At 41.6% G+C, this 23,058-nt stretch overlaps 4 protein-coding genes across 12 annotated transcripts; 3 read left to right on the forward strand and 1 right to left on the reverse strand.

The window, feature by feature from the left end:
• The first annotated feature begins 425 nt into the window (after positions 1 to 425).
• LOC128256114 (F-box only protein 28) lies at positions 426 to 4,698 on the forward strand. Of its 2 annotated transcripts, none has more exons than XM_052986211.1 (6): positions 426 to 473; positions 801 to 1,293; positions 2,601 to 2,849; positions 2,929 to 3,127; positions 3,205 to 3,512; positions 3,577 to 4,698. In XM_052986211.1, exons 2-6 carry the CDS (start codon positions 862 to 864, stop codon positions 4,231 to 4,233), a joined length of 1,845 nt encoding a protein of 614 aa, XP_052842171.1. In that variant the 5' UTR covers positions 426 to 473; positions 801 to 861; the 3' UTR covers positions 4,234 to 4,698. The 2 variants fall into 2 exon arrangements, with proteins under 2 accessions (XP_052842171.1, XP_052842170.1); XM_052986210.1 differs by having other exon boundaries at positions 438 to 620.
• Positions 4,699 to 5,560: 862 nt separating this feature from the next.
• LOC128256035 (copper chaperone for superoxide dismutase) lies at positions 5,561 to 6,638 on the reverse strand. 2 transcript variants are annotated; one of them, XM_052986059.1, is made up of 3 exons: positions 6,507 to 6,638; positions 5,815 to 6,455; positions 5,561 to 5,746 (listed from the first exon to the last, which is right to left on the reverse strand). In XM_052986059.1, the coding sequence occupies exons 1-3, from the start codon at positions 6,519 to 6,521 to the stop codon at positions 5,611 to 5,613; spliced, it is 792 nt and encodes a 263-aa protein (XP_052842019.1). In that variant the 5' UTR covers positions 6,522 to 6,638; the 3' UTR covers positions 5,561 to 5,610. The 2 variants fall into 2 exon arrangements, with proteins under 2 accessions (XP_052842019.1, XP_052842020.1); XM_052986060.1 differs by having other exon boundaries at positions 5,815 to 6,442; positions 6,507 to 6,637.
• A 2,030-nt stretch (positions 6,639 to 8,668) lies between these two features.
• LOC128256207 (uncharacterized) lies at positions 8,669 to 11,724 on the forward strand. The gene has a single exon (XM_052986438.1). It carries the CDS (start codon positions 10,884 to 10,886, stop codon positions 11,061 to 11,063), a length of 180 nt encoding a protein of 59 aa, XP_052842398.1. The 5' UTR covers positions 8,669 to 10,883; the 3' UTR covers positions 11,064 to 11,724.
• Positions 11,625 to 23,028, forward strand: LOC128256202 (upstream-binding protein 1). Of its 7 annotated transcripts, none has more exons than XM_052986425.1 (12): positions 11,625 to 11,977; positions 12,908 to 13,019; positions 13,124 to 13,369; positions 16,156 to 16,228; positions 16,300 to 16,707; positions 17,269 to 17,413; positions 17,738 to 18,238; positions 18,704 to 18,879; positions 20,763 to 20,967; positions 21,049 to 21,164; positions 21,835 to 21,909; positions 21,974 to 23,028. In XM_052986425.1, exons 1-12 carry the CDS (start codon positions 11,633 to 11,635, stop codon positions 22,383 to 22,385), a joined length of 2,814 nt encoding a protein of 937 aa, XP_052842385.1. In that variant the 5' UTR covers positions 11,625 to 11,632; the 3' UTR covers positions 22,386 to 23,028. The 7 variants fall into 7 exon arrangements, with proteins under 7 accessions (XP_052842385.1, XP_052842387.1, XP_052842386.1 ...); XM_052986427.1 differs by having other exon boundaries at positions 13,163 to 13,369; XM_052986426.1 differs by having other exon boundaries at positions 11,625 to 11,956.
• Positions 23,029 to 23,058: the final 30 nt, after the last annotated feature.

Consider the following 23,058-nt stretch of genomic DNA (forward strand, 5'->3'; position numbering starts at 1 on the left):
TTTAGTATTTAAGAACTACTAAAACTGTAATATATCTTAAAATACACAATTTTTTTAATAATCGGATAACTGACATAGCTTCTTCGTTATCAAACAAATACGCATATAATCTAATAAAATTTAATTATAGTCGTTTTATGGAATATTTTTTTTTGTAATATTTGGAATTACTAAGAAGGATAAGGCTAAATTTTATACACCCACAATTTTAAACTGACTGTAAATCTGAAAATTTTCCTGAAATAATGGGGAGAGCATTGTGTTATTTATAACACAAACGATTTACTTTTAAAGCCTTAGGATAGGTCTTACACAATGTATGGTGTAATTTAAAGTAGTGGAAACATATAAATATTGTTGCAGTGGAGCCCGGCAATAAGAAAATATCGATAATTTGAATGTTTGCGGAAATATCGGTGTAGTCGTTACCTTTCCAGCCCTAGCCACTTCGACTTTTTTTTGCCACGGATTGTGTATGTAGTTTTAATTGTGGTCGAAAAAACTGAGTTAAAGTGAATGCTAGCGTTAGGGAACAGCGACCGAAAGTACTAGATATATTGGTCCATGGTGTAGCGCGGCTAAAAACGATGTCAATGCAATAGTTCCATTTGATAAAACGGGTACGAAGTCATCTCGAAATTCGAGTTTTCGTAGTGCGTAGCATAAAATTTCAAAGGAAATTTTTGCGGGGGGATATAGCAGCAAGCGAAGAGACGCTGTATATGTGTATACGATATATATTGGATGGTGAATTAACGATCTTTCGGTGTTTCTTTCCGTGTGTGTTCTTACTTTTGTAGCAACTCGAAGCGTCCTCGCACTTATTCTGTCCATCAAGCACCGAAACGCCACTGGGAGGAAATGGTGTCCACCCGCCAAATGTGCAGTGGAGGCGGAAGTAGCGCATTGGATGGGGTTCCTGCCTTTGCGTTGGTTTCAGCATCGGCCACTGTAACGGGATCGGGTTCTGGGTCGGGATCGGGATCGGGAGCGGTATCAGGATCTATGGCCCAGGAGCCGCCGGAGTCCAGCTCATCGCGATCCCTGGTCATGCGGCGAACCAACAGTTATCAGGGACAGGGGCAGGGTCAGGGATCTGGTCAGGTCGCCTCACCGGCCAGTTTGGCCTTCTCCGCCAGCGTGGTCACTCGCCACCACTCGTACACCATGCAAATGCAACGGCAGGAATCCGCCGTTGGCAAGCCAACGCTCAGTTTGATGGATCTGCCCAACGAGCTGATTGAGAAGACACTCAGCTATCTGGACTTTAAGAAAATTTCCAGTCTCAGATTGGTAAGTGCACCGCACCATGCCCTCTCTAGTTGCACCCAAAAACGTAGCCTATTAAATCAATAAAAAGCAATTTACCAAGTGCTGGGTTTGGGTTATCCAACCATCCAACCATCAAAGCAACCATCAAACCAACCAACTATCCAACCGACAAACTAAACTACCTGCACTTGTATGCCCGCTCTAATATTGTGCTGCTATGTGTATTATTTTCGCCATGCGTTGTGTGCTCCAACCGACGGATTTCGGATTTCCCTTGGCAGGAGGCAATTAAAACTTTGTCACGAGGGCACATGCACTTGCAATTGTTTATATTTAGCAGCGTATGAGGCATCTGGTCTTCGGTTGGGGGCAAAACTGGGCAAAAAGTAAGCCTATAGCAGGTCCATTTTACAGATTCTTTGTTTCTGTTGAGTAACTCTCTTCCTTTAAAGCTTAATGAAGCGTAAAAAGCCAAAAACTTGCATAGGATTTAGGTTTGTAGTTAACAAACTAATAAAATGCCTTTGTATTTGTATATTTCACCACATAATAATAGGCATTCAATACTTATTTGTGTCACTTGTTATTTATCTTTAAAGAAATGTTTTTATCTATGAAAGAGTATTTCTACGACATTGGTAAACCCTTATTTATAGTAATAATAAAATAATAATAAAAAAATCTTAAAGTAACTTGATAAGTCATTTTTTTCAGTAAATGTCGGGATTACCAGTAAATGTTTTGGCTATAAATAAAATAACAAAAATAGTACATCTTATAAATTGCAAATAAAATTTGAATAATACATAATATAATTAGCTGCTAGTAGTTATTTTTAGGTCTTAAGTGCTCTTATTTATTTGGTTACCTTGAAGAACTAGTAACCTTACCATTACAACCTAAAAGATTATTAGATTAGATTATTGAATGAGCAAATTAACTCAGCATAAAAATCAGAATTAGCGTAAAAACTCCTCAGCCTGCATAGAAAACCTAGGTAAAAAATATACTAATGCATATTTGGTCAAAAAACTGACCACGAGGGTAACTACACTTCGGCGTTTGGGTTTCGTTGGCATTTTTGCCTGCACCCGCGTCTCCCTGCCACAATTCGCTGTGTATGTATGCATGGTTATTTGCCGTAGGTAGCGGCGACAAATGTAATCTGATATAATTTAATAACAGGCAGAACCTCCAGCTCGTGGATGATTGGATGCGGGCCCAGCAGCCGAAATCTGAATCTCGCCTTAGCCCAAAACCCAGAGCATTTTAAAGTTGAATTATAGCCCCACCCTGCTAACCCGTCTTCCGGATGTGCTTATTCGCAGGTGTCGCACCATATGAACGACATTTGCATGGCCATGCTGAACTCGGCCTTCTCCAAGCAGATCAAGACCACGTTCAGCCGCTTCCAGTCGATCAAGGCCAGCATGCCGCGTCGGGAGTCCGCCCGCCGCAACCATCCGCTGGCCTGCGAGTGCGACATCATCGAGACGTGCTACATGCGCCTCTCCCTGCTCCAGATGTCCATGGGCAAGCACATCGAGCGGGGCCACTGCTGCTTCTTCCCGGGCGCCGTAAGTCCAGTCCACCACGCATGAAACCTCTCTAGCTGCGCAAAGGCTATTCAGGATGGTCTCTTTTCCCCCTCCCCAGATACTGGACGAGGTGCAGGCGATCCTCAAGTATATCAGTATTACGCCCAGGCTGCAGCGACCTTATCGGGTGACCGACGAGCTCTTCGATCTCTCCACCATGGCGATGGAGTACTTCAAGGACCGCATCGAGTCCACGCTTCCGGGGCTGGCGTACTTCAACAAGGACTTCTACACGCTGCCCACCACCACAAAGCGACGTAAGCGGTCTAATAGTTTTTCACCCTCTCACCCATCAAACTCAATCGCCATCTGTGTCCATCTATCCATCTGTTAGCCACGCTTGCCATCAGTTCAGATCTCGAGGACAGTGCCAGCAACTCGCCGCCGCAGAACCACATGGTGCTCCGCAAGGGCATCCGCAAGATCAAGCAGGGCATGAAGATGTACAACAACCAGCTGTCGGTGCTGCGCACCGAGCTTCGCACCTGCAAGCGCAAGGCCGCCGAGCAGAGCAAACAGCTGGCGGAGCAATCGAATCTCCTGGCCGAACAGCAGAAGCAGACGCTGGAGTATGCCAATCGGCTGGACGAGAACGACAAGAAGAACGAGGAAATGAGTCGCAAGTTCTCCACCCTCTTGCAGGTAAGTTAAACAAAACTTTAACTCACTCTGTGCCACACACTTATTTGCCTACTTTTTTGCACAGGAGCTCAACAAGTGCAAGACGGAGCTGCAGTTCTGGCGCTCCAAGAGCCCGGCCATTCCTGCCGTGTGCAGTTCGTGCAATCAGAAGGTGGCGCCCGTGGTGCCGCCCGAGGATTTTCAAGTGCTGGTCAACCAGGGCGTTGACCCCGAGCACTTCATCATCATCAATGAGGATGCCGACGCGGATGCGGATGCCGAGAGCGATGTGAGCGTGGGCGAGCTGAAAGAGTTTGCCTCGCCGGACGAGTCCACCACGGCAAAGCTGCTGGCCGTGAGCAGCGCGGCCAAGAATCTGAAGCGCAAGCAGCCCTCGGAGGCGCAGTCGTCCAATGCCATAGCGTCCACGTCGAAGGCGGCGCAGATGGTTGCCCCCCAGTCTCAGTATCAGTCTCAGGCGCAGTTGCTGCCGGCGGTGTCCTCTGGAGGAGGAGCAGCTGCCAAAGCTGTGGGCGGCTACTCGGCCAAACTGTTCTACGGCAACCATCAGCGCAGCGGCGTGATTGTCAGTCCAGTGTCCAAGAATCTGGCGGTGGCTCCGCCGACGGACAATGTGGCCGCCGGATCGGAGGCACTCGAGGAGCCCGAGGAGGCGAAGAAAGCACGTAGAGTACAAAAGGCCAACAGATATGTAAATACGCCCGGCAAACGCAGTAAATAAGCATTAGGACTTACGCATATACACTTTACATATTTTTTACCACTTATTTACATATAAATCGTGCATGCCTTCCTTCTCCTGACCCCCAGGATGTGGGCCAGGGATTGAGGCATGCGCCGTAGTGTTAACGGAGGAATCAAATTAAATATATACACATATATCTATTAATGTCAAATGCATTAGGCATTTCGAATATTAATCATTATTATTATTATTATTATTATTATCGAGTACAACAAACGTGTCTGTATGTTCTTCGGTTTTAACGCCCCGCAAAAACAACTCAAGTTAACCACCAAACTACACGAGCACACACACACACGAATCCCGTAGTTATTGACAGAGCAAAACAGATAATAATAATTTAAAAGCAAATTAATTTTAACTAAGAAAAACAAAAAAAAAAAAACAAACCAACAATGGCAAAGAAATATTTTAAATAAAACTTTAAAAGCATTCAAGAAACGCTGACTTACAAGGGAAGGGGCTTTTATCGCAAATATATTCACTACTTGAGCTCTAAGCAATAATTTTAAAGAAATATTTCGATTACATATTAATTCGTTTGCCTGTGGAATAGTAATGGAAGAAGTTTAAATCAAACAAAGTTGGAAAATTCTTTTGAATATCTTACATTTCGATTTATATCCGTGTATGTTTATGGCAGCTATATGATATAGTTTTCCTTTTTTAATTAAATTAAAAGGCTAATTTTGAATTATAAAACAAATACTATATCCAAGAGAATTTAAGAAAAAATTGAAAACCAGATAACTTAACTTTTAATTTCTTTTTTTTTTGTTATTCCGATTATTTTCATGGGAGCTTTATGATATAGTCCTCCGATTTTAATCAAATTTAAACCCTAGTTCTAAAATAACAAAACATTACCATATCTAGAAGAACTAAAAGACAGCAAAGGTATTAAAATACGAGCTATATAATATAGTCGTTCCGATTTATGGTCTACCTGCAATAGGAAAGTTTGGGAAAGTTTAATGCAGACAGCTTTAAAACTGAGTTACAAGTTTGTTAGATCTACTCTCACAGTGATGCTCATCAAGAATATATATATACTTTATTCCGACTGAAGTTATAACACCCTCTGAAAGGGTATAAAAAAAGGCATATTTAATTTAGTTTAAGTCTCGCAGATATCGTACATACTGCCTTATTTACTTCTGAAAGCATTTGCTTATATTTTGTTCCTACATAGTTCATATTACATCCAGTAATGGGAACAATCGTGTTTTCAGCATAGACCTGCCTATATCCAATTTTTTATGCTTAGAAGTCAACTACATATTTCAAGATCAAAAACTGATAGTAAGTTAGAAAAAATTACGTTTATTTACAAAGTCAACAAAGGAAACAAAGTTACAGCTTTTGGGAGCGCTCCTTGCCAGCCAGTGGCTTGTTGCGCTCATCCCAAAGGGTGACACCATCGCAGGCACAGATTCTCTTGAAATTCTCCAGGATACCAGCCGAACGGGCAATAATGCCACACGCAATCCTTATGGGGGAAACAATTTTCTTCGTCAAATAGTGGGTGAGGAAAGGGTGGTAGTCATGTGTGCTTACCTTTCGCCGGAATTGCCGTCGACCAGACTTCTTTCGTGGCCACCACGTCCCAGGTCATCGGGACCGTCTGTGAGGACAACAGCCCTGCCGATGATGTCCCACACCTCCAGCACTGAATCAACGAATCTGAAGGTGGCTCTGCCACTCTCATCGGCGCGAATGTTCCCCAAATCGCCGGCATGTCGCTCTGTTGCCGCCGATGTGGGACTTCCGTGGGGCGACTGGCGGGGATTGTAGTGTTCTCCGACTGATGAGCAGCCGGCGGAGGTGTCACCGCTCTCGTGGATGTGGAATCCGTGCAGGCCGGGCGTCAGTCCGTCCACCACGCCATCGACCACCACTCCGGGCTCCTGGGCCGTTATGGTTGTGAACCGGACAACTCCCTGGATGGGCGTTCTATCCACCACACTGCCCGTGGTGTTGATGAGCGCCACCGCCGACTGGCCGCCAAATCCCGAGAGTACGGCCTTGCGCCCGGTGGCCTCGATCTTGTCGTGAATCTCGGACCAAGGTCGCTGCGTCTGGACAATCACTCGGCCCTCCTGGGTGTCGATTTCCACCTGGCCCACGCCATCCAGCGCCGATCGCAGTGCTCCGGCGTACGCCTCATCGCCCTTGCGCATCTGCACTGCAAATTCAATCTACACTTTAACATGGGAGAATGTTTGCTGATCTAGAATATGCATACTTACCTTGATGGAGCTCATTTTTATGGCCAAAGTGCCGAATAACAATGATAAACAAACTTTGGCCCTTTCGACTCGAAGTTTCGAGCTTTAACAGTGTGACCAGACGACGATTGTTTGATCACACCAAAAATAATAAACAAAATAGTTGGGGGACTCCCCTAGTGGTATTGCCTTGTCATTAAACGTTCAATACTACTAATTTATTTATAAACATGATGGAAACTGTTAAAATTTTAAATATTTTGTGTACTTAAAAACATCAACAATAAGTAGGGATTTTATTTTTTATGTTTTTAAGTATAAAAATATAAAAAGCCAAACAAATTTTATACTCTTCGTCTGAAGTTAAATATTTAAAAAGACGAACAGGAAATTTCTGCTCTTTAATATATAAAATGATCTTACTATTGTTGTTCTGGTTAGAAAAACATTAGAATTTTATCTGGAACATTGCGTTCAAATAAAAAAAATATTTTTTTTAACAACCAAACTAAATTAGTTACTCTATAATTAAAATTTAATTAATCGATTAGGAATTATTTGTTTTATTTTTTGAGTGAAGTCAGCTATGATTGACTTTATTGATGAGAAGTTAGGTTTATTTAACGTAAAGTTATCGAATTATTGTTGGTCTTTGGTTACTCCTAAGCTCGGCGTTGTTAAACTTTTATAATACGATTCGTTAAACGTGTCGGGTTTGAGCGCTCGAATTAAAATACTAACCCCGAACCTGCACAGATGCTAATTATTTAAATTTCTTTGTTAATTTTCAGACCTGTTGCTTCATTCACTTCTTATTACGCCTTTTCAACTTTTCTTTTTGGCAACCGATGGTTTTAATCAATGGCCATAAAGATATATATTTATTTTAAGCCAAATACTGCTAAGTTGCTTGAATTAACAGCGCTAATTAAAGTCCCCCAAAGTTGCTCCTTTAGTTGCGGTTTTTTAAAAAACGTGCAACCAATTTCGATGAAGCGATTCCATGCGCGCCAATTTATTGCAGCAAATTGCGTCTTTGACTTTCATTGTGCAAAATAAATTAATTTCACTTGGACCCCGTTATTGATGGCAATTTAAAAACAATTGAGAAATATTTAATATTGCCTTCAATTGAAGAACTGTAAAAGGAAGCACTATAACAGGGAAAAATAATACTAATGCCGAGTCCAGTCAATTTCCGAAAATTCGGCAGCTCGGCACATGGCTTTGGTCAATTAAGCCTCAATTAGCACGGTGTTTGGGGGATGAGATGAATGAAATCGGTGGACAACAATTAGTGGGTATAAACTACCGTTACTTGGTCTAGACCCTGCTGTTTATAGACCTTATCCATAAAATGTGGCTTAATAGTTGTTGACACATTAGTTTGCATTCACAATATGACAATTGTGTGGTGTTAAAGTTGTTCAGTACTTTAATGTGTTTTTACAGAACACAAAAAAGAGTGATATGACATAAATTTCTTTTCGATACTTCAATTTAAAACCAGATACAACAAAGAAAAACACATATATACCAATATGAATATGAAAATACTGTTGTATAGTTTCAATTCCGAATCGTTTAAAATTGTTTTTTATAAAAATTTTACAAGTCAAAATCTAAATACTAATTTAATTTACTATCCGTGAACCTACTGGTCCACTCTAGCTTTACATAGATCGACGCCATATGTGAGCCACTTTGAAGAGCATTTGGCGCCCACACAAAAATACTAAGCAGGTGCACTCTGCGAAAACTCTCTTTAGTTTAGTAGCTGCTCTTTGGGGCAGCGATTAACGGGTAACAGCTGTTCTTGTTGATAAATAGCACTAAGATTCGTTGTTGCCTTTTCCTTTGCTGACAAATGCAAGTCAGCCCCAAAAAATTGAACTCTTTCTAGAAGCAGGTCTAATGGGATCTGGAAGGGGCAAGTTAAGGTCTCTTGGAAAGTGCGTGCCATGGCAAATTAGCCTTGCCTTTGTTTTTACTGCATTCCACAAGACACACAGTTACATTGGGGGGCAGCCAGTGGGTCTTAGTATGTGTGCCGAAGAGCGGACTGCGTTGCTCTTTTAGAGCCGTGCGGGCGGGAGCGAGAAAGAGAGAGCGGGAGAGTAGAGAGAGATATAGCGGGCTAGTGTTTTTGTGTTTTGTGTTAATATTAGCGCTGATTTCGTGCGCTCGCCATCATTATTTTGTGTACCATCGGTTAAAACACACGTTCATGTTCAGCGATTTTATGCGGGAGTGCAAAACTAATCTGGAAGAGCTCCAACAATTACAGCGACAACAACAACAGCAGCATCATCAGCAATAAGCAAAGCAGCAGAAAATTTTAACACGTTGACGGGTTTTTAGTGTTTATCGCGAGCGGAAAAGCTTAATTAGCGAGTCTTTTTTCTTGGTCTTGCGTCTTTAAGTGTGCGTGCCAAAAATTTAATACGTCATCGACGCGCGCATCGTAAAAACTGACCAAAAAATCAACACAAACGCTGATACATACAAGCCAAACGATTGAATTCAATTGCAGGAGCAACAAAAACAAATTGAGGGAAAATTCCACAACGCACAGCAACAGCAACTTGAATTAATTAACTTATTGTTATTATAGCATTCTTCTTGACTTTGCTTTGCCATTCGCAGCGAAACGCCGAATACACACAAAAAGAACGTGGAAAAACAGCTGAGAACGAGAGTAACGGAATATCAAGCAAAGCAACAAGTGCAGCGACAGCAACAATAACAATACCAATAACAACACAAAGCCCTTTCCAATTGAGAGAAAGAGAGTGTACGTGTATGTGTGAGCACTTCAACAAGACAAGCACTTTGTTGTTGCCACAATCAATTTGAGTGATAGCAGCGACGTCAACAGAGAGCCAGCAGCGCAGCAGCAGCATCCGCATCAATTTGCCAGCATCTTCGGCTTAATTCCGAAAAGTGATCCCGTTCCCGTGCCGCCCCCGTCGTGATCGCAACTCGGGCACTCGGCCCGCGATCTTTTTTCAGCGCTCGTATTGGTGACAACCCAGCAGCGACGTCGTCTTGATTGGAACGGTTTTTATTCCTTCCATCGCATCGCATAGCACTTTTTTGATTCCGAATTCTGGTGTATCTGTAGTTTCCCGCTAACGGCGAAAATTCACACAACTCATTGATATTTTAACCTCGTGTCCGCGTTGGCTGCCGCTCGACCAAGGTTCTGCCGCACAAAATGCTCGTCTCTTTGGGCTTTTCGAAGCCTAGCTTCGTCGGACTAAAAGTGCTCCTTTAGCACGCTCGCCAGAGTCCGGCCATCAGAAAGTAAATCCAAAACTATATATTTAACCCATTGAATTGGCAGCCAAAGTTATCACCAACCACCGAATCCGAAACCGTAACGTACCGTTATCGTTATCGCAAAACAGAATCCACAGATAAAAAACGTTCCGTTTTGTCGTAAATACAGTGCTAAATCGTGTGAGGCAAAGAAAAAAAAAAAAACTCGAAAAAAAAAACCCTAATTCGCCTAATGAAAGACGAGAGCATTTTGTGAATAATTAGCCCCAACAAAAAACCTGTTCGCTGCCGCAAAAATTAGGCCCCTAATAAAAAAAGTGACGATCCAAGAAACTGGCATCTCGCCCAGCTTGATATATAACACCCCAACACAAACGTAAAGACCGCGATAACACCCATACAAAAAAAAAAAAAAACAAAAAAAAAGAGCGAAAATCAAGCGAATCAACTTCACAGTAACGTCGCAAAGTCAGTGCAAGCCAGAGCTAAATCGTCGAGCAAACCGAGTAGTTGTGTCTAAAACCGTTGGTCTAATCCATTGTTGAATCGCAAAAAAGTTAAAAAAAAAAAAAACACCACCACAATCGTCATCAGTGATATCAGTATCAGTATCCAGCCTTAATAACTGCGGAATAATGTCAGCCTTCTGACAGTGTCTTAAAAACAAGGAAAACCCACAGCTATATAGCACCATTGATAATCCTATTTTTGGAATCGAACCCCTACAAGTGTCCACAGCTTTAACTACTAATTGGAATGTTGTCGCATATCTGACAGTGACTAAATAAACACCCAAAAACCAACCCCCAAATAAATCCAAACAGAAAACTCGAAAGCAGAGAACTTCAAAAGCATTGTGAGGAAATCGCCTAGGAAAACAGTCGCGAAGCCTGTGCTATCAGTTACATATATATATACAATATTCGATTCGAGCGTAAACAACTGCTATATAATGTCCGTCGCCATCTGACAGTGGTCCAAACAACCAGCAAACAGAGCTAGAGACAGCGTCGTAGAATCGCCGCCGTTACACAAGTCTTACTAGTGCCAGTGAGACCTGTACCAAATAACCAACCAATTTGAACTTGCAACTCGGGATCACCGATTCAGAAATAAATGGAGAAATCTGAAATACGACTGCAGCACATGTCTAATGAATATCAGTCGAAATCGAGCTATATGTATCTCCGGACCAAAATGCTGTTAAAAATCGAAAATACCCTACTTCGAAGCCATCGTCAGCGTGAGACCACCGGTATCAAGAAACTATACAATTCGTTTTTCGTATTGTTTTAATTTGCCCCCGGGCCAACCCCCGCCGAATCCCCCCGGAAAAGGCCCTAAGAACACATTACGCACAACGCAACAATTCCAATTCCACTCAATTGTGAGCCAAGTTAGAAAAGTTACAAAAAAGCAAGTTATAAATGTTTTACCTATATTAAATATATATGAATAAACTAGAGATATTATTTGGTTGTTAGTAGAACTCACGTCAAGTGCATATTGTTAGACATCGTATATCCAAGTGCTGTGCGACGAACGATTTGATTAAGTGTGTCATATGAGCATTTTGAACAAGCCAAAATGTTAACCTAAGCAAATAAGCCGTAAGTGTCAGTCGATCAATAACAGTTTCTACTTCGAATATTACTATTACCATCAATCCAACACTTTTGTTGCATTTCGCGTTGCACCAAAAAACTTGAGCAAAATTGCTGGCGAAAGGACTCCGGTCGGAAGCGGCATTTCGTTTTTCGGGGGAATCCAATAATTCAGGCGGCTATAAAATAAATAAACAAAAAAAAAATCAAGGACTAAAAGAGAACAGAACGCGATTCCAACGCCGTTAACTCACTTACCGAATGGCGCTTTCGTTTCTTTCTCAAAACTCCGGTCTGTTGGATTTACAAAGCATATTTGATCCACAATATTCTCATCATCAACAACAACAACATTTGAGCCACCACCCCCAACACCACATTCAACAACATCAACAAGCGGAACAGTTTCAACAACAACAACATCAACAACGCACCCTTCCAACGAAGTTCGATTTGAACCTTTTCAACGAATTCGACCAAATGGAATTCAACAACAATATAAATCGCAATCAATATCAGAGTAATAATATCAACAACAACAGTAATACCCAGAACACCAACAACAACTCCAACACTAATAACAGTGTAAGTGAAAATCTGAATCAGGTGAGTTTAAAGGTCACCAACGCATGTGTTTTTCCGGGCTTAAATAGGTTTAGGTTGAAATCGTAGAAGCGGAAGCTTAGATCATATATATCTGCTATAAAGGAAGTTCAAGTTACAAAGTTTTTTTTATTAAAACCTATTTGAATGTGTCCAGACTACTTTTAGCATTAAATGTTTATTCAACTGTTTTTCACACCATCGTTAGTTTGCTTCTTTAAACAGAATACCCACTGTTAAGGTTTTTTATAAGTAAATGAAGAAATCTACTCAAGATTCGCTGGCAAAATCTATTTGCCTTGAGGCAAATATAAATATATAGTTCAATTGCTAATTATACTATATGTCGGGGTGTATCATATAACAAAGTTGTGGTGGACAGATAGAGGGAAAAACAACAGAACTGCGCTTAATAAATAGTTGCAAATGTTACGTCAACAGTCCGACTCACTCGCCCAGTCGATATTTGTGTTTTTGTATCTTTATTTTTGGATGTCCGTTTAAATATATCCGCATTTTCTGGGTCTTCTTTGCCCAGCTCTTCAGGCTGAGCCATTTTCCGTTTTGTTTACACACATCGCAGCGTGTTTCGAACTTATCTTTCGAAAGCATAATTTAATGGAATCAAGCCGAGACCGAGTTCGAGTCCTCATCGGCATCGACAAAGAAACATGAGTCGTTGGGTGTTTTCACCCACTCTCTCTCAATGCAGGGAAAAAAGAGGGATTGGGAGAGCATAGGCGAGATTGTTAGCGGCCTTATCAGCAAGGTTCGAACCTACATATATAGTATTCCAGCTGGACTTAACAGAGATAATGCTGAGAGGGCATAGCCTCGTTGGCGGCTAGACACGCTTTGTAGCTGGCTCTGTCATTGATTACGGCGTCGAAATTCAGTTTTCAAACTAAAATCCTCTCCGTTTCGGTTTTCCAGATCCAAAACCGCCACTTCATAAGCGGCTATCACCACCAGCATATTGGATCGGACTATGAGCAAGTGATCAACTTTGTTGACTCGCCGCCAAACTCTGAGGAATCGTGGACAGGTAAGGCTGCCGCAATCAGTTCATTCAGATCAGTCAGCTCACCTCATCATATCCATCATTATCATCTCACTTATCATCACCTTCGACACACATCGCTACCGTAGAGACCAGCTCCCTAATCGAACAAATTACGATTGTCGTAGACGCCCAGTCGAAGGACTCGCCGGGACCGCAGATTATCGACGTACAGACCATTTACCTGAACAGCGGCTCACGCAAAAGACGAATGGATTGGGACTCTTTGGACATTGGCCAAAGTGAGAACTCACCCACAGCATCGCAGAGCGGCGAGCTGCCCACCAAAGTGGCCAATCAGGAGAAGGACAAGCACAAGCGCGAGAAGCACTCGGGTAAGATCTTAATCATTATTAACTATCACTATGGTTTATAATCGCATAAATTAATGAGGAAATCAAGTGTTTCCTACTAAAATATATACTAAGTTAGACCTAATCAGAACTTGGTACTTTGAATACATACAGCTGTAGTATTAGTAGTTTTTTTTTTTGTTAATGGAAATATCAATAAAAAATAGTGTAGAAGTCTACTTTTGTTCTTATTTTCACACAGCACAGCAGACCAATAAATTTGTAATCGTAAACTTTCATGCAGTTTATATTTCGGAATTCCCCAAGACAAACAACTTTTAATGACTAATCTTCAAATGAAGTCCCCTTAAAAATACTTTGTTCTTATCGCTTAAAGACGAGAAACAATTGTATGCTCTCGACTTGTATGTTTTAAATTTTTTTGGTACTTCTCCAAAGGTTGTAAGTTTTAAAAGTATATAAGGTCAACTAGGTTAAAATCGACTTCATTCAATGGCTGTAAATCAAAAGTAAAGCCCAGAAGCTTGGAAATGTAGCCTTGCTAATTTTTAAAGCAACAGAAAACAGGTCCAACGACTAAATTAAAATCGGATATTCTTTGATGATATCAAAAAATAATTAAGGGGTCTAAAAATGTCACACTCCCGTTTGAAAGATGATTAAAACAACACAAGTATGATACAAATTATACGAAAAAGTGTCATGAGAGTGAACGCTACATTGTTGTTGTTCATTGAATTGTCTTGCTTGGTGATTTGCATAAAATGAACGGTGACCCACAATTGATGAAAGCAAGAATTAAAAAAGCCTCGATCGGACTTGGGACTTCTTCCTGGGGCTGCAGCTGAACAGAACCCGTTTTGGAGTTGCGCCTCTTTGATTATACGGCCCTGTATAATTATGAATACATATGGGAATGCCCAGACAGATGTACGAGATCGATCTATCGACTAATTCGATCGTAAGTTCGTAAGACAAACGTGAGTCTTTCTGTTGGCGGGTGCTAAGTGGCGTATAAACAGAGGAATATGATCGCTAATTAGTCTGTGTCTATCAGACATGGAGTAATGCGACATATGCGTGAGATCACAATTAAGGTTTGAGCTCGACAAGGGGTTAAACTCGAGGTGTTTGAAGTAGTTGGGCAAACCTGGTGCAGGTGGAGTTGCATTCTGAGAGGCACGGTCTTTAAATAGTTTCATAAAATCATTAGCATGCGATGGGTTTTAATATCGAAGTTCGGTGGCAGTAATGAAATTAACAGCCTGCGATGGTTCAAACTTGCCATAAAACAGTAATTAACTTAGCACCTCGACTTGTGTTAATCAATGGAGCTTTAATAATAGATTGCCAGTAAAGAAATAAATCTTTTCTCAGTACTTTTCCAATGGCCCGAAATAGCCCCTAACCGACGGAACCCTTTAAACTTTGTAGATATGCCCTTGCGATTGCACCGAAAATCACGCAGGGCCCTCGGACTAATTACATCGAAACGAGTGGTCGCGCCATGACACTGGCCCACTGATACACTTTCGAACAAACCGTTTTGGGTAGTCAGTAGGTGTGTGTCTGGTGTGTGTGTGGGGACCCAACCATATAATTTGGACTCCAATCTAGAGCTCTGCCCCTCTCGCTGATGGCTTATCATCCGCATTGGCGGCACTCGGCGCAGATAAGACTAAATGCTAGCGTTTTGTCGTCCAACAATCCGCTATTAGGCTGACTTTTTCAGAACTCCACGATTATAGAGCAGGCAACAAGCGATCTTAGATCATTGCGGCGGGCCCAATGGCCTTTCCTTTTGTCATGCATTTTTCCCACATTCGCCGTTTATATAAGCGAAGGCTATAAAGATGATATGAAAGCCATTTCCCCTTGCCATTTGTCAAGGGAACTAAGCGGGGCATCCATTCAATTTGATGCCCCAATGTCCACATTTACAGATACTTTTAATCAAACAATTGTCTGTGACACTATCGCGAATGTGAAATGAGTGAGCAGCGGCGATGCGATGTGCGTCATTCGCTCTTGGATAACTCTGAATCAATTGTGATCGAGATATGTATTGTCCGATGGAATCCACACAAGCCCAAATTCTATCTGTAAAAAGATTAAATCAATTAACGAGGCATTACAAACATGTATTCATTAAAGTCCACATTCATTTTTGGAGGAATTTTGTAAAAACAATTGAAAGTGATGGTGTGCAAATTGATTTTTTGGTTTGGACAAATACTTCTTAACTTATTAAGAGAGTATAGCGACATTGATATTATTTTCTAAAAGCTAAATCTAGGAAAAGTAACATGAAGTTAAAGAACTTAAACGCATGGAAAAACGTACTTTTGTATCTGCTGCACATAGATAAGTGGATATTTTGGGCCTACTCACTTGACATGTTCTTATTTTAGCCACCATGGTTCTGTGTGTAAGAATTAATTTAATTTTAACAACATATATAAATATACCTTGCCTCATTAGAACATCCCAAATTACACGCCGTATTCCATAATTAGACATAATTACATTATAATGGGGACCAGTAGAAAAGCACTTGCTGAAGCTACACAAAAATTGTAGTGTTACGTGTTTATCAAATAATTATAAATTGGCCTTACAAATGTCGCATGCTATAAATTCCTCACAGAATTTATTTTGGCCAAGACACAAGTTTGACGTCAACGGTTTAAGGTCGTCGATGGTTTTTGAGTGCGTCACTCTGTGATAACAAGTTCGAATCTAAAAGAAATCTCAAACGTGTCAGATATGGGTTGAAATGTAGCTTATGGTGTTCTTCAAATTCGCAGGTCGCAGCAGCTGGAGCGATGACATTGGCTTCGATCTGAATGCCGAGTTTAACAGCAACTCGTACTTGAACAAGTAAGACCAGAAGCCTCCCGAATGCAACTAAATTAAATCTGATCCAATTTACGTTTACCCTCCGCGTTCAGTGAGAACTTCCTGTCGTTCTCGCCCACGCTGACCACCCTGAAGCAGGAGCCGCAGACGGAGCAGATCAAGCCGAGTCCCAAGATTTCCCTGCAAAATGCAGCACGATCGCCGTCCGTGGCCGTTGCCAAGCTGGACGAGGCCCAGAACTCACCGCCGCAGGCCAATGCTGGCCAGGAGTCGGCTACCGGATCGGGTTCGGCCGGAAATGGCAAGCATGATGTGAACTCTGGCCTCGTCTGCGGATGTGGCTCACCGCAGGGTTCGCCATTGGCCAACACTGAGTATGAGTTGAACGAGAAGGGCAAGCCCCAGCAGCAGCAGCAGCAGCAGCAGCAGCTTAGCGTTTTGGATCCGGCAAAGATCGAGATCGTTTCGGCCAATGGAGCTACCCACTCCGAGGACCACAAGTGAGTGTCAAAAAAAATGTTTTATTTTTCTTAAAGAGATGTCATAGGCTGGTTAGGAGTTTGGGTCACATAATATATAGTCTACAGTTTAGTTTTAATAATTTTGTCTTGTAAATTATCTACAGTGAGTCTTAAAGTATTTTTATTAATTTAATACTACATTTTATAGCACTCCTGTACATTTTTAAGTTTCATTTCTATACTGATGAGTCCAAAACTTTTATTTTTAAAATTCATGTAACAATAGTTTAGTTTATATGACAATTTTTGTTTGGATTTAGTTAAAAAAAACTTTGTAAACGTTTATCTGGCTTTTGAAAGGTCCCTTTTTAAAGTAGTTAAAGCAATTAAAACTTTAATATCCAGTGATTTTCTCTATATTAAAGTTTATTACAAACCACATACTTAAGAATAGTCAAACACTAATAAAGATTTTAAACCATTAAAAAAGGATAATAGCGTATAAAACAAAGGAAGTAGATTTGAAAAGCAAATGCGACTGATGGTAAATTTGAGCTTAAAGATAGATACCAGATTATAATCACTTCCTTGCCATTTCAGGTTTCAGTACATTTTGGCAGCGGCCACATCGATTGCCACCAAGAACAACGAGGAGACCCTGACGTATCTCAATCAGGGCCAGAGCTACGAGATCAAGCTGAAGAAGATCGGCGACCTGTCCCTCTACAGGGATAAGATATTGAAGGTGAGTCCAAAGTCCCTGTCCGCAGCCTCCAATTGAGGCGGAGAGTCATGTGATGCGGTGAATTATTTGACCGTCGAGTGAGAGACGTGGTCAGCGAGTCTGTGTTGTGTGACCGAATGTGTGTATCTGGGGGGCTCAATTGATTTTAATAAGCCCCAATTAAGCCGGTCGACTTGAGAGATGTGACTGGGAGGCAGAAACCACCCCCTCCGCTATGTACATGTGAAATCTGCGTGTGCGAAAAAAAACTTTCCGATTGACTTCACTTCTTGCCACAACCACAACTCACTAAATCGCCCCCCCTTCGCACTTCCCTCTTTGCAGAGCGTGATCAAGATCTGCTTCCACGAGCGCCGCCTCCAGTTCATGGAGCGCGAGCAGATGCAGCAATGGCAGCAATCCCGCCCAGGCGAACGCATCATTGAGGTGGACGTACCGCTCTCGTACGGCCTGTGCCACGTGTCGCAGCCACTGAGCTCCGGCTCACTGAACACCGTCGAGATCTTCTGGGACCCGCTGAAGGAGGTCGGCGTCTACATCAAGGTCAACTGCATTTCAACCGAATTTACTCCAAAGAAGCACGGCGGCGAGAAGGGAGTGCCCTTCCGACTGCAGATTGAAACCTATATAGAAAACACGAACAGTACCAACTCGGGCGGCTCGAGCGGCAGTAACAACAGCGGTAGCGGTAGCGCCAGTGGCAATAGCAACGGTAGCGGAAACAGTGGTTCCACTGCCCCAGCATCTCCGGAAAGGTCTCCCAATGGCGGCGGCGGCGGTAACAACGGCAAACAGGCGGTCCACGCAGCTGCCTGCCAGATCAAGGTGAGTGTGTGGATGCTCCTCCAGTCAAAGCGCATTAACTTGTCCGTTAACATAAAAAATATGTCCGCTTAAAACAGAATTTTTTTGTCCGGTTACCGAGATAAATTTTTACCCCGCAGGCAGAGAAAAGTAAGAAAAGCTAGTACCATACAAATTTTATAGTTGGTTTGTGGCAATTAAAATAACCGAAATGGGGTATTGACATCTCTGACCAACAGCTATTAAAGACAATCCAAAAAGAGGTTGATTGGTAATTCATTTTTACAATACAATTTTCTTTTCTTGGGTTTTAACTTTTATGATCCTTAAAATGGGGTAAAAGTGAAGATTAGCTTATAATTCTGTTCTATAAAAAGTATAAATTAGTATGGACAAATTGTCCGCTTAAGAGAATTGTCCGCCAATATTTATATTTTCCCATCTTAAGCACACGAAAAACGTATACTAAATTCTAACTTCTTGCAGGTCTTCAAGCTAAAAGGAGCCGATCGCAAGCACAAGCAGGATCGCGAGAAGATCCAGAAGCGTCCGCAATCGGAACAGGATAAGTTCCAGCCCAGCTACGAGTGCACCATCATGAACGATATATCCCTGGATCTGGTGATGCCTACCACCACCACTGGCTGCTACAGTCCGGAATAGTGAGTATAATAACTGTATAACATAGACATAGTGGGGGAGCGTGAATCTCTCCAACTGGCATAGCTTCTGCTCCAGAATTAGGCTACAATTTATTTCGCTGCGCTGTCCCGCAATCTTCCAATTGAGCTCGCCAATTTTGCCACAAGTCTTATTTATGTGACAGCTACGGCCTGAACTTTTTGATTTACGGACCCAGCGACTGCAGTCCCAACCATTTACATAACATCCAGTTAAGATCAAGTGCATATTACGTATCACGTATGCACTTGTTCCCTATCAGCCCGTACAGTGCGGCTCAGAGCCATAAGGTAGGACTGCAGCATTGTTATGAGGCCGATAAACATTTAAATCAATATATGTTATATCAGCTAATGAAGGTCTTTCATATATATTTTCGTTAGTTCATCTTGCTAGGCCAAACGTTTACTGACTCAAATAAAAGCACATATTCAATTAAGTCAATAAGATTTTGGCATTCAATTATTTTTCAATGCCAATTATATTCATTTATAGATTTTGGTTTTGTTTTTAAGTAGGTTCTCGGTTGATTTGTTTGTGGAAATAATAATGAGTCTAGTAGTGGCTAGGATTATATATGTTATGGACTATAGCAAGATAACAAATGGTTTCGAAGTATGTAAAATTAGAGGTAACGTTGATAAACAAACATAAGTTTATAACAATACATATACAACACCTTAAATCTATTAGTTTTTAGACTTTCATTTTCGAATGCTGCCAGTAAAGTTTTACTTTGAGATAAAAATGAAATTGTTTGAATAAAAACATCAAAAACATTATGTTTATTTATGTTTTTTAAGTGTAAATAAACATTCAAACCAATATGCTTTCGATTTTGTGGTAACATCAAATGTTTTTATTGGTTTGATACCAAAATGACTACAAAGAGATAGGTTATACCAAATATAGTATAAGCCATCTGTCATTGCCCTACAATTGCGAAACGCACTTTCCAGTGGAATTTTCCTACAACGAGTGCCAGAGGAAATTATTTAGTTTGTCATTTGCATGATCACCAAATCATAAAGATCAATCGAATCGAGAGCGGGTAGGCAGATGCAGAGAATACCCCTCGATTGGCGAGAGTTTGGGAGAATAGGGAGAATCGGAAAAGAGAGATACAAAGAGAGAGGGGAGAGATGTGGAGAGATGTGGAGAGATCTGGAGAGAGCCATTGAAGGATCATTGGGCGCTAAGAGATCAGCTAAGAGCATTTTGCGCCGTGGTCTTTGTTGTTTTTGCGTCTGTCCCAAAGCTATTTTTAGTTTAAAGTTGCTTTTAACCGGTTTTCGGTATTCGTTTCTGCTCAATGATTTTGTTTGTTTGCAGGCCGAGCACTATAGATAATAATGGCAAATGATATGGGGGATTGTATAAGGTCTTGTTTTGTTAGGATCGATTATATCGATCACAGGCTGAAAAGCTATCCTATGGCCCGGCATTAACCATTCAAAGTGAACCGGAAGCGACTGTGGTGTCGGGGGGGTGGCGATAGACGAATAAGTTCTGGAAAAGTTCCCCGATAGAAAGGCAGCCATATAAAATCAAATAGACTCGAAACGGGTTTGCCAAGCCAATCAGCCGCAACAGGTCGTATCGGGTGGCTTTTAAACAAGGCGAGTGGTTCTCCAAAGAGCAAACCAGATTCTCCGGTCTGCGGGACAGGATGGGAAATTCAAAATGCGAATTCCGCGACGGAGGAGTCCATCGCATTCGCGAACATGCGCTTGCATCTGAAGGATCGTCGCTCCTGCCAACGCCAGATACAGAACGAGCTCTACTGGATTTGTAGGATGCGCAAGAAGCCATCATACAGCTTTTATCCCCTATTAATCCCATTCCGTTCTTTATTCCTTTGCAGTATGAAACTCTGGCCAAATTCGCCGGTGCACATACCCAAGTATGATGGGATGCTTCCGTTTGCCCCAAGTGCAGCATCTCCGGCTACCAGCAGCAGCCCCATCGCCATCAATTCGGTGACGTCGACCAATTCGCCCACCCTCAAGCTGATGGACGCCACCAGCATGGTCTCACCGCAGCATGTGCCCGCCGACATGGACGATTATGTAGGTGTCATTGCCCCACTGCACCCCTACTGCAACTATCTAACTAATCGACCCCTTACTGCCCCTTACTGTCCATATCAGAGCCAGAACATAATGCCGGAATCGACGCCCTCGCAAGTGACGCAGTGGCTGACCAATCATCGCCTCACAACCTATCTTTCGACGTTTGCCCACTTCTCGGGAGCCGATATCATGCGGTAAGTAGTGTAGGACAAAAGCAACTATACGATTGACTTAAAATAATACCTGTATAAACTATTGTATAATCTATATTTTATCAGGAATATTAGGTACTAGTTTCCCAACCTGCTTCTTAGCGATACATTTTGTTGAAATTTGAAAACACAGAAGTTTATTGTCTAATCAAGAAAGTTTAGTGATAACCATTGTTTGACATACTTTATTTGATAACAGTTACAGCGCAAAACCTCTTATATAATAAATGAATTGTTGATCCAATTTCCAGACGATTTGTCAATAAGAACCATTTGTCTGGCAAACTAAGAGTGCTTGAGTGTTTTTGATTACCATTTCATTTTTCCAAGGCAATTAAGTACAATATTTCAATCAGTTAACCAGCAGTTGGGTAATCTTATTGACTGACATCTAAAAGATAGCGAAACAAATAGGGAATGACTACAGGATAACATGATTATACAGCCAATTGATAAGGAACATCAAACTTAACCATAAACTCTTTTGATTATTAAATGAGACGATTAGATAGCCACCGCTTTAGATACTTGACTCGTTACTAGTTATTACTCTATGGTTTCAATGGGGTTTTTATGAGCTTATATGCATATAAATTGTTTTTATTACGTAGTACTGCTTTTGATTTATTTATATTCGCTTATTTATTTATAGCATGTCCAAGGAGGATTTGATTCAAATTTGCGGCCTGGCCGATGGCATCCGCATGTTCAACATTTTGCGCGCCAAGTAAGTTTTCAAATTCAATTATCGGAAATTCGAACATATTTGTTAAATCTATGCCTTCTTGCAGGACCATTGCCCCGAGGCTGACGTTGTATGCCAGTTTAAACGGCTGCAGCTACAATGCCATCTACTTGCTGTCGTGCACGGCCAAGGAACTGCAGCAGAAGCTGTTCAAGATGCCCGGCTTCTACGAGTTCATGGCCAAGGCCAGTACCCAGGAGAATGGGGCCGGAGGACCGGCCGCCGCTGCCGCTCTGTTCAACAACTGGGGCATGCAGTCGAAGTACTCGGGCAGCGGCTCCAATATCTTCAACGACGCCAACAAGAGCTGCGTGTACATATCGGGGCCGTCGGGCATCCTTGTCACCGTCACCGACGAGGTGCTCAACAACGAGATCAAGGACGGCAGCCTCTATGCCCTGGAGGTGCAGGCCGGCAAGGTCATCCTCAAGCTGATCAACAAGCAGGACAACAATTGAAAGATCTTACGGCTACGTAGTCCCACTGTAGACACCATCCGAGCAACCAAGTATAGTTTTTAGCATTTACACGCTGTTCGATGGCATATTGAAACCGTTTTCTATATATGCTTCAATTTGTATGAGATTTCGCGCAGCAATTTTGAACAAGTATAAAGCAAGCAACCCGAAAGCCCCTGTTCCCTAAAATCCGCAAATCTTCGTTAAAGAAATAGTGCAAAATATTTAAGATTTCGTTTTCGGTCCTCACTTTAAGTTTTGTTTATTTTATATGTATTTTAAATAACCTACCTTATATGACTACATATGCACATTTAATTCTCTTTATTGCAATCGCATTTCGATTCGTTCTTTTTTTCTACTTTTAATTTTCGTCTATTTCTATTGCGTATGCTTATCACTTATATAACGATTATATATTTGTTTGTAGAACCCAACCAATATCAATTATTTGAAGTAGAAAGAAAAAACCCAAAAAAAAGCAACATAAAGTTACAATAATGATTATTATCTTCAAGTACAGTACCACGAATACAAGAATTGAGCAATTGTTTCGAAGCAGAGTTCAACTAGCAACCAAACAACAAATTTTGTATGTGATAGAAGCAATAAAGTGTTATCCACAAGTGGACTGTCAAAAAAAGGTCTATATGTGTGTTAATTCAATGGGTTT

Source organism: Drosophila gunungcola (genome assembly GCF_025200985.1).
Source record: "Drosophila gunungcola strain Sukarami chromosome 2R unlocalized genomic scaffold, Dgunungcola_SK_2 000013F, whole genome shotgun sequence".
Lineage (NCBI taxonomy): Eukaryota > Metazoa > Arthropoda > Insecta > Diptera > Drosophilidae > Drosophila > Drosophila gunungcola.